The 11,500-nt window shown below is 41.6% G+C and overlaps 1 protein-coding gene across 3 annotated transcripts in view; it reads left to right on the plus strand.

Annotated features, from left to right (window-relative positions):
• CTCF (CCCTC-binding factor) overlaps window positions 1-11,500 on the plus strand; it is a 47,780-nt gene that overhangs the window by 34,324 nt on the left and 1,956 nt on the right. For all 3 annotated transcript variants that reach the window (XM_024124878.3, XM_024124877.3, XM_024124876.3), the window contains 6 exons: window positions 502-622; window positions 1,215-1,364; window positions 5,355-5,515; window positions 6,050-6,232; window positions 6,999-7,134; window positions 10,280-10,441. In XM_024124878.3, the coding sequence (XP_023980646.1) occupies window positions 502-622; window positions 1,215-1,364; window positions 5,355-5,515; window positions 6,050-6,232; window positions 6,999-7,134; window positions 10,280-10,441 (913 nt within the window). The remainder of the gene's footprint in view (window positions 1-501; window positions 623-1,214; window positions 1,365-5,354; window positions 5,516-6,049; window positions 6,233-6,998; window positions 7,135-10,279; window positions 10,442-11,500) is intronic.

The following is an 11,500-nucleotide window of genomic DNA, read 5'->3' on the forward strand; positions in this document are numbered from 1 at the left end:
TTAATGAAAGATGAAAAGCATAAGTCCATAGTGAGGAAGGTGAGAGGCGCCTGGCCTGTCAGGGAAGTGCTGATGATATAGGAAGAGAGACTTAAGGGAATTAAAATGCATTTACTAACTTGGATTCAAAATTTGTTAGGAAATTGATCCATAAATAAGCATGGATTATTTTAAAACTATTATGGAAATTTTCAAACATATATAGAAGTAGATAGACTAGGATAATACACCCCCATGTACCTATCACCCAGCCTAACAGTTAATAATAGCCCATCTTGACTCATCTATGCCCCTATCCATTTTACCCTCTTCCCTTGTATTATGATAGGGATTTGAGAGGCAACAGTTAAAAATGAGGAGGAAGAAATACTGTCTTTTAGACTTCTTCTGTATTATGAACTGCAGTGTCCAAAAAATAAGCTTTTGTGCCTCACCCACAGTATTCATGTCACAGTCTATGTTAACAAAAGTTTAAGAGGTTCGGTTGCTTTTGTGTTTCAGGTCAGCAAATTAAAACGTCACATTCGCTCTCACACTGGAGAGCGTCCTTTCCAGTGCAGCTTATGCAGTTATGCCAGCAGGGACACATACAAGCTGAAAAGGCACATGAGAACCCATTCAGGTAGGACTTCTCCCTTCCTCGTATTAATGAACCGCTTTTTAGTGGATCCCGTGGGACCCTGTGAACCACCACATGCCCCTATTAGTTAACCGAATGGAAGCTGGTATGAGAGTAGTATATAATTGACAAATGCTTCTCTGGCATATCTTTGGAATTCATTGCTCTGAATATACATTGGAGGATGGAAAGTGTTTACTGTTAGAAGAAGTCTGGGTAGGTTACATAAGTAACCCAACTCGTCAGTTTTCCAAAGTACTCTCTTTTCCTAAAAAGAAAATCTTGCAGGTCCTCCTGTCATCCCGTCTGCTTCCCCCCAAAGGTAAGTACTGCTGTAGGAACTACTCTTACTAAAATGTGAAGGACTCGTGGCAGAGCTGGGCAAAGCAGAGGTGGTGGCGGCCATAGTTTGGGACTTCTTTTCCATCTCTGAAGATAGGCATGAGCCAGGCAGTGGGCCTGAGCCTCATCCTTGCTAAATTAAGAACTGTAGATTCTCTGCGGATTAGCACATCTGCCACCTGGATTACCCTCCAATTAAATGATAGTATTCAGTTATTTCATCTAAGTTGTTCATTTTGTATTTCCTTTTAAGGGGAAAAACCTTATGAATGTTATATTTGTCATGCACGGTTTACCCAAAGTGGTACCATGAAGATGCACATTTTACAGAAGCACACAGAAAATGTGGCCAAATTTCACTGTCCCCACTGTGACACTGTCATAGCCCGAAAAAGTGATTTGGGTAAGTAAATTAACTAGTGGCAAATGAAAAATATATTTTGACAAATTTGTGAAAATAATGGAAATCACAGATTACTTCATGTAAGTTTTGTGAATGTGAATGGCCTGCTGTTTAATAAAAGTCATTGCTTAGGTGCTAGTGATACTTTCTTCTGTCTTCTTTCTCTTACTGAAGCTAGGCTACAAGATTCTTTCCTGACTAGAGCTCATCTATAAATTAATGGCAGCTGTAATGAGAGAAAACAGTATAATTAAAGCCCCCAAATATAGGGAAGTGACATAGTATGATTCGAACTAAAGTCAGTTCACTTCAGGTTTTTTTCACAGTATTTGTACTTTCTCTAGGTAATGGGACTGTTTTATTGGTTTGGTGATAGCTATATTTCTGTGCGTAATTAAGCTGGAGTTGTTTTGTTTTTGTTTTTGTTTTTGTTTTTGCGGTACGCGGGCCTCTCACTGTTGTGGCCTCTCCCGTCCCTCCCGTTGCGGAGCACAGGCTCCGGACGCGCAGGCTCAGCGGCCATGGCTCACGGGCCCAGCCGCTCCGCGGCATGTGGGATCTTCCCGGACCGGGGCACAAACCCGTGTCCCCTGCATCGGCAGGCGGACTCTCAACCAGTGCGCCACCAGGGAAGCCCTAAGCTAGAGTTTATATAGAGGCAGAGTTTGGTGGTAGAAATTTTAGTATGACCCATATTCTTTTTTAAATAAATTTGTTTATTTATCTATTTATTCATTTATTTATGGCTGCGTTGCGTCTTCGTTGCTGCACGCAGGCTTTTTCTAGTTGCAGTGAGCGGGGGCTACTCTTTGTTGCGGTGCGTGGGCTCCTAATTGCAGTGGCCTCTCTTGTTGCGGAGCACAGGCTCTAGGCCTGCGGGCTTCAGTAGTTGTGGCATGCATGCTCAGTAGTTGTGGCTTGTGGGCTCTAGAGCGCAGGCTCAGTAGTTTTTGCTCACGGGCTTAGTTGCTCTGCGGCTTGTGGGATCTTCCCAGACCAGGGCTTGAACCATGTCCCCTGCATTGGCATGCATGCAGATTCTTAACCACTGTACCACCAGGGAAGTCCCATACTATGACCCGTATTCTTAAAGATAAGGTCACCTGGATTTATCCCTTTGTTTTTATTATTTAAAAGAGATAAAAATATTGCCCCAGTTTGTTCTGTATCCAAAATGCATTGCTCCCTGAATAATAATAATATAAACTTAGATAAATTGTACTTTCCAGGTTGTCTTTTATTTGACTTCTTTACTCATTTGATCTTCACAACTACCATATGAAGTCATCAAGGTATATTCTAGCTTTATAGATGATGAACCAGGTGTCTTGACCAAAGCTACACAACACAGCTTATGAGTGGCAAAGCTGGACTTGGGTCCTCTCGAACCCTCTAGAGCTATTTCTCACACAGGGAAGTACATAAGAACCCAGGTCATGTCAGGAGCATACTGAGCCACAGTATAAACTTGGCCTGTCTTACTGCAGCATTGGTTATACTCAGAAGGTTTTGAGTAAAGTTACACAATTGAGCTGGTGTCTTAAAACATTTTTACGTTAATATGACTATATTGAACAAACTGTAGACTGACTAATGTTTTTAAGATGAAACTGTGAGCTTGAAGTAGAGGACTTTGGGCTCCACATAAGATCCAGTGGGTCATGTGTTCATCCTACTCTGCTCTTGAAAGGACTTTGTTAGAAAAACTTAAGAGGTACTGTCCTCAGGTAAATGAAAGAGTTTTACTGTTCTCACTGTATAGAAACTAAAACCTAAACCAGTAATATCTCATGGCAGTGTGTGAGCTGTTAGGCCACTGTTTGAATTATTCAATTTTTTTTTAAGTTATTCACTTTCATGATGCGAATAAAAACCTTGAGTGTTTTATACTTGCGTGATACCTCTTAGACCCTGCATAACGAGCTCTTTATGAGGCACTTAATTGCCTAGGAGCTGTCAAATAATAGTTATCTCCGAAAACTATTCCCAAACAAGTTTGTGTTCCCCAAAGCAGGTCTGATTTCACACTAATATGCAATAATTAAGATTCATCACTTTGGGACACAGGAAAGCATGGAGAATCTTGACAGACCTACCAGAGTCAAGATTCACCTTCAAATACTTAACTGCTCTAAGTCTTTTTTTTTTAACTGATGTATAAGAATAATTTCTACCTTACAGAATCATTATTGTAAGTATTTAATAAGAACGTGTGAAAGAAAGTCTTTAACTATTAAGTCTCTGAGGACCAGAAGGGGAAAGTTGAGGCCTAAAAATTATTTGGAGTAATATACGTGTGTATAAAAGGCCTTCATATAATGAACATGTGTAGAGAGTTAAAAGTGAGCCATCCCTTTCCCCTACCTTATTTCCATTCCCCAGAATTGGCCCTCTTTAAGTTTGATGTGATATCACCTTGATTGAGCAGATTGGTAGCGCCATAAATTCATGATTCCAAATGCAGCTGGGCTCCTGAGTAATCCAGCTGTTGGTCCTCATCAGTTGTGCTCCCATTCTCCTCAGTGAGTTTGTCCATTCATTCATTCATTCCACAAATGTTTGGGTGCCTGTGATGTGGGAGATTCCATGACAGAGTAGGATAAATCATTGTTAACTTTCTTTAAACCTCTAATCTTCCTTCCCTTTTCTCTTTGCCTCCCTGGTCTCAGTATGTAACCTCTTTTTCTACTTCACAAAAAAATAAAGGCAACAGGTTGAAACTTCATATTTCCTGTTATCAGATGTGTAAACCTTCCTGCATTCATCCTCTTTGCCCATCTGCTACTAGAGAGTTTGTGTCACTCTTCTTGTCTGTGACCTGTCCCTTTGCCCGGATCCCACTCTCCTGTGTTCTTGGCAGCCTTTACGTGGTCAGGTATCGCATCTTTACCTTCATTTTCATGTTCTCAGTCCTTAATCTTTCGCCTCAACTCTAAATGTGCTTACATCTCTCGTCTTTTTTTAAAAGAAAGTCTTTCCCTTCTAGGTTTAACTCTTATTTCCTTCCTAGCCAATGCTCATAAAGAGTTATATCCCTCACAGTCCTCTCTTCCTCAGCTTCTAGTTTCCTTCCCATCTGGCTTATACCCATCACTCTGTAAAGTGACTCTGACTAAGATCACCAGTGACCCCACATTGCAGAATGAAGGGAATGTTCAACTTCCCATATGCCTTGATCTCTTAGCATCATTCTTCATAGGGGGCTGCACCCTCCTCCTTAAAACACTGTCTTCCTTTGGCTTTCATGGCACTACATCCTGTTGGTTTTCTTCTGATTTCTCTGACTGTTCCTTCTCAGCCTTCTCTTGTTTTAATCCTTTTTCCTCTCAGTGGTCTTAACTGTTAGGTTTCTTAAGGCATGACCCATACTCTTTTTCTTTCTTTGCCTTAGTGATTTCATCTGTTCTCTTGGTCTCACTCAAATCCTACTCCAGATCTATCCTTTGATTTAGGTTTATGTGACCATCTATTCCTTGCCATTCCTGTCCCTACTTTGATATCATTGGCATTTCAACTTCAACATGTCCAAAACTGAAGGTCTAAAACCCCTTTACCCCTTCGCCCCAGAGATAAACGCAGCTTGGGCTTCAGCCCTGTTCCACTATTCCTTGTCTCAGTAAATGGCCCCACCATCTGCTCAGTTTTCCAAGCCAGAAACCCGGAGGTCATTCCTGATACCCACCTTTCTCTTCCTCACTCTCTGGCCAGTCACTCAATCCTGTTAATTCAACTTCTTAGGTCTCTCATCAGTTCTTCTCCTTCCCTCCGTACCCACTGCCATCTCCTTTATCCAAACCCCACCACCTTCTTTCACCTATCCAGTTTCAATGTCTCAACTAGTCTCCCCATGTCTGTTACTCTTTTTATTCATTTTCTGTATAGCAGCCAGAGTAATTATTTTAAGAAGCAGAAAGAAATGTATCCTCAACTCTTTGAAATGCTTGTTTGTGTTTTCACAAGTTGGACTGCGCTTTTGTATTTTGCTTTCAGGTGTCCACTTGCGAAAGCAGCATTCCTACATTGAGCAGGGCAAGAAATGCCGATACTGCGATGCTGTGTTTCATGAGCGCTATGCCCTCATCCAGCACCAGAAGTCACACAAGAACGAGAAGCGCTTTAAGTGTGATCAGTGTGATTACGCTTGCAGACAGGTAGAGCCCTTCATAGTTAGAAAACGGTTGATGTCCCATTAGTGTTAGGTTTTATCAGAGGGTTTTTATATACCTTGTATGGTGACTATTTTTAAGGATAATATTTTCAAACTGTGGTTTATGAGATTGTCACCAAAGGTCCTGCTTCTCGATTGTATCATGTCTGATTCCAACTGACAGTTTTATTCAGTCACACCTTCCCCCACCCTCCACCCCCTCCAGGCAGACTGCTAGCTTTTCTCAAAACCATGGGAAGAAAGTCCAGGACTTGAGAGAAGGGAAGAATCTGGTCCTGGGGCCTGATGCTTGGGAGTGATCTACAGAAGCAGCCCAGCAGGAGTGAGCATATCTGTGCTAGGATTTTGGGAAGCAGTTTTGTACCCCAGTATGGTTAACTTTATCCTCTCAATAAGCAGTTTTGAGCCTAGACCCTTGGGAGAGAAAGGTCTTGTCAGCTACACGCACACAGATGGTGGCTGGAGTAGCAGCTCTAGGACAGGCTCTGAGACCTTCCCCCACCCCACTTTCTTTCAGGAGAGGCACATGATCATGCATAAGCGCACCCACACGGGGGAGAAGCCTTATGCCTGCAGCCATTGCGACAAGACCTTCCGCCAGAAACAGCTCCTTGACATGCACTTCAAACGCTATCATGACCCCAACTTCGTCCCCGCGGCCTTTGTCTGTTCTAAGTGTGGGAAAACATTTACACGCCGGGTAAGAGTCAGAACTTTACTTCCTGTCTTACAGTTCTTGATACCACGTTCTTGAGCTTCCACTGCAAAGCAGGGCAGTTTTTTCCACTGAGGTTATAAATATAGAGATGCACTGTCATTTGGAAAAGAGTCAGTCATCCCCACCTCGAGGTTTTCTGTCCATATGTGAACCCTTCTACTGATGGGGAACTCAGTATATTTTTATTTATTTGGCCGCACCAGGTCTTAGTTGTGGCCTGCAGGATCTTTGTTGCAGCATGTGGGCTCTTTAGGTGCATCATGTGAACTCTTAGTTGTGGCATGTGGGATCTAGTTCCCTGACCAGGGATAGAACCCAGGCCCTCTGTATTGGGAACGTGGAATCTTAGCCACTGGACCACCAGGGAAGTCCCGGGAACTCAGTACTTTTTTTTTTAACAGTTCTGTCCTGGATCTTCACTTAGGGCCATGTGTGTCAGGTCTGCACAGGACAGGGAGGTTGGTCTGATTCTCCTCTGCTCAGAGGACCCAACCTCATCTTCTGAGCAACTGTCCTTTCTTGCCCACCCTTGTCTCTCTCCCCGCCCCCTCCAGATGGAGACCATTTCCTCTGAATGGGGAGAGTGTGTTCAGGACACATTTAGCAGATACTAGAACACTGAGACTTAATAGGATTCCCACCCCACCGCCGCCCCCTGGTTGTTTTTTTTATTAAACTAAAAGAGAACTTCCAATTTTAATCTTACCTTTTTTAGTAATGTGAAAGAGGGTTCTGTTTCTTTTGTTAGAATACCATGGCAAGACATGCTGATAATTGTGCTGGTCCAGATGGTGTAGAAGGGGAAAATGGAGGAGAAACGAAGAAGAGTAAACGTGGAAGGAAAAGAAAGATGCGCTCTAAAAAGGAGGACTCCTCTGACAGTGGTAAGTAACTTGTTTCTTGAGTTAGTTATACATGGCAGGTTTTGGTGCAGAGTTTCCAGTGTATTTACATATGGACATGCTGGGATACAGAGATAGGCCAGTCTCTCATACTTCCTTTAAACCTCTAATCTTCCTGATGTGTGTATATATTTACAACAGCAGTTAGTTTATTCCTGGAGCAAATTTTCTTTTTTTTTTCTTTTTTTTCTCACGGCATTCCATTGCTTGATAAGATATTATATGTTATGTTCAGTTAAAGCCGAAGCAAAATTAATATCTTTACTCGATTTACTCAGATTAGTGATATTCTAAGGCCAGCAGAGTTTCTTTTCTATGTTCATAGCTTTTACATTTAGGAAGCTGGTCTAGATTTGAGCAGTGAATCTAATGGACATGAAGAAGGTTGCTTAAGCATCCTGACCAACTTCTGGTTTGACTGCCTGTGTCAGCCTAGCCTTGAGATGTGTTGATCAAATCCATGAAGGTCAGCCTTTCTCTTCCTACCTTAATCTCTCCATTTATAATTTAAAACTTTGCCTATTTTCCTACCATTGATGTTCTTTGGGGTGTTAGTCATGAAATCCAGACAGAAAGTATATGCGTTGTGGTGCTAGACTCATGAAAGGGGTGGCAAACAAAGGTGTTGGTAATGTAGAAATCACGTTTGATTATACAAACTTATTCCTTAGTGTTAGGTTTTTTTTTTTTTCATAGTGTTAGGTTTTATAATGTGGATACTTGGGCTACTGGCAGCCAGTTAAGAAGTCACATCTGTGACTTAAAGATTTAAGGTTTTTTTGGAAAAGGATGTAGAGGGGTTTTGTTTTGGAGAATGCACTTATAGATGATGCCTAATGTATTTCTAAGGAGTTCTCATTTTGTCTGCTGCATTGCTTGTCAGTAGAAATAGCGGGGAAGGAAATGAAATTTCTGAAAACATATTAAAGAACTTATGTTACTTTATTGGTTTTATTATAAAATTTGTTCATGAAAGTACTAGGTTTTTAATACTTAAATCTGTAACAAAGTCCCTTTTGTTTTTTTATCTTAATAAAGACTTCACTTTTCTATTCAGAACTTTATTTCTGGGAGAATATTCATCTAAGCATAAGAGTAGTTTATTTTTTGCTGCCTTTTTTAGTAGAAAATCTATTTTAAGCAATATCTTCATTCTCTCAGTTTTAAGTGAATGCCTCTTTTAAAATGTCACTTTGCTTAATTTTTATAAAAGCACATCACTCTCTACTGAGAATTTTGTGGGATCCCTTTGTTTGGCTAAGAAATTGAGTGGACTGTTGGGAGGTGCCGAGGAATGTCAGAGGGCCTCAAGTACCAGCAGAGATCCACAGATAACCTTGAGCTTCAGGATACCTTTAGTTGCTCTTCGTTGCAGAGCCTCCTACTTCCACAGACATTGTCCCATACCCTTTTTTCTTATGGTTCTTCCCTGTTCATTTCTGTGATTCATCTCCCAACAAGACGAGCTCTACTCTCTAATTGTACTTTACCAGAAGCATCTTTCACCTGCAGTTTATTGACGGTTCCTAATAGGTTTCTACAGTTCCTCCCTTTGTCTTCTGCACTGCTGCTTTGTACAGCACAGTGTTTGGTTTTGGACCTCATACCTAGTGTCTCTTTATCCCAGAATTTCTGGGCTGGTGAAGGCCACACAGTCATATTTGTTCCCTCCCAGAAGTTCTGCCTGTTGGCCATCAGCAGAAATTGACCAGCAGAGTCTACTGCTATTTTCAAGGCTTTTTGCCAAAATCTCTCCCAGCCAATAAGCCTTTGACCCTATTAACCTTCTTTGTGTGCTTTTTCCCCCAATTCTGACTGAATTTGTTTAATTTTCTAGGCATTGGGCCAACTTAGGCAATAGGGGGCTTGAATAAGTTCAGCAGGAAAGCGTGTCGTCCTTGACACTCTGCCACATACCAGTACGTTCCCCACATTTTCACTTAGGATTTCAGTCACTTGGCAAATAAGGCATTTTGTCCTGAAGATCAGGCATTTACTCACAGACTTCTAAATTTAAACATTTGGTGCTAGAGAAGGAGAATGTGCTTGTAACCTGCATTTCTTGGAGGAAGGCAGACGGGGTACATTTTGTGCCTTGCAATGGGGGAGGGGTAGCAAGAACTCTTCGGTTGCCTATAGGTGTGGGCAGCAGAAGAGCCCCAAACTGTGGTTAGTTGTGCCTTACAAATCATTTAGCTTCTCTCTATTTCTATAAAATGAGGGTAGTATCTCTTATTTAATGAAGCCTAAATGGAATAATGGAGAATTTTTAAACTGTGATGTACAGTGTAAAAATCAACTGTGATTATGTAGTAGCATGTAAGTTACAGAGCACGATTACAGGCATTATCTCAATCCTTGTGATCCTTGGGAGTGCTTTAGAGATTACACAAGGAAACTGAGGTTCAGTGTGGTCATGGTCCCAGGTCACACACTTAGGAGATCTGAGACTCAAAACCATATTATCAGGCTCCTTGTCAGTGTTCTTTCTATAGCAGTTCCCTCTCCTTTTATGTGATAATGGCATTTGGGAGAAGGTAAGGGAGTTAAGAATAACCTGTTGGGTCTGGAACAGCTGGGAATTAAATTAAATCCCAAAACTTGGCTTTATGCTTTTCCTAGTAAATAGGACCTCACGGTGCTTCAAGAACTTCATACACACAGACATGCATGCACACCTTCCACCACTCTTCAGGGGTCCATTTCAGGCTTAGTGTCCTGCTTTATTTATCCTTGTGTAGTAGGTAAAGGGAACATTTGTTTCATTTTCAACTTAGAACACCATTTGTGGGTTTTTTTTATATAACTGGCACACTGTGGAGTTGCCTCTAAGAATTCAAAACTCAATATTCTGATATCTAAAGCTGATAGGAAAAAGTAATATCCAGTCCACATAAAATATGAATAATAATATTTGGGTTGATTTGATTATTTTGCATCAATACCAGTTTACTCCGTTAACACTGATAACAAAAATTCCAGTGAAAGCATTTTTTAAATAGGCTTTTAACGATGAAAATAAATACGTAACTAGACTTCACAGAATATGTGATTATTTGTGTGTTATTTTTTCTTCCACCACTCTTCTCCTTGCCCCACTACCTCTTCTTCCCGATTTCATGAGAAGAAAATGCTGAGCCAGACCTGGATGACAATGAGGATGAGGAGGAGCCTGCCGTGGAGATTGAACCCGAGCCAGAGCCTCAGCCTGTGACCCCAGCCCCACCACCTGCCAAGAAGCGGAGAGGACGCCCCCCTGGCAGAACCAACCAGCCCAAACAGACCCAGCGTAAGTTGACTGTCTCAGCACAGCAGGCTGGCGTCCTCTCCTAACACGTGGGGAAGCCAGACAGGTCCTTATTCTTTGGGTAGATGGGAACTGAGCCATGAGAACAAATTAAGGTCACACTGGGAACAAACTCTCAGGAAGCGATTTTTTGGTTTTTACTGAGGAACATCTCTAGAGGCCTGTTAGGTTTCAGTAAGAGAAAGTCCAGAGTAGAAGGGTACTTATGTTCTACAAGGTGGGTACTGTTAATGTGGGAGGGTTTTACAAAACAACCAGTCATAGTCAGCTGGCAGAATTGATGTGGTAATGAATGTAAAACAGCCAAATTTTAAAAGATAGAGGGAAAAAGCAATTTCTGAGCTGACACTGTCCCTCCTAAGAAATCCAGGCCTGTGGATTCTATTGCTGGCCTCCTGATTTATGAGAGGACACAGAGGAGGTGTTCACCCTCCACGTCACACCACGTATCAGTCCCGTACTGGACATGGCCCTTGTGACAGCAGGCTCTGCAGGGTCTCAGGTCTCTGTTCTATTCATGAATCTCCTAAAAGCTGGCAGGTTTTTTTCTTTCTTTAACAAATACAGGGTTTCATCTATTTTTTTAATATGCTCCCTGAGCCCCGTGTCCAGATGTCTTATTGCAGAGGGGTGGTTGACTCTTAAAGATCCTGAGAACTATTTTGCCTACACACATTTGAGTGAGTGAACTGGCAGGAGGGCCCTGGGTGTTGGGAGAACTTCAGACTCAAAAATGTCAGGTTCTTTGCTATAGGTGGGTCATCTCTAAAACGGACCTACATCCCACACTCTGTGAAGTATTCCTAGTCCCGCACCATCTGCGTGTTTTGCCTGTCTCACACACACTATTATGAAGCCCAAATTTATGACATAAAGGAAAACTAAGTTTTTTAATATGAAATTTGGGAGTCATATGAAGAGGAGTGTCAACATTTTGTTCTTTGATGGTATCTAGAGTAGTGGGGCTTTGTGTATGGCCGCATTTTAGGTTATTAGGTCTTTTTTTTTTTTTTTTTTTTTTTTTTTTTTTTTTTTTTTTTC

Source organism: Physeter macrocephalus, chromosome 17 (genome assembly GCF_002837175.3).
Source record: "Physeter macrocephalus isolate SW-GA chromosome 17, ASM283717v5, whole genome shotgun sequence".
NCBI classification, from domain to species: domain Eukaryota; kingdom Metazoa; phylum Chordata; class Mammalia; order Artiodactyla; family Physeteridae; genus Physeter; species Physeter macrocephalus.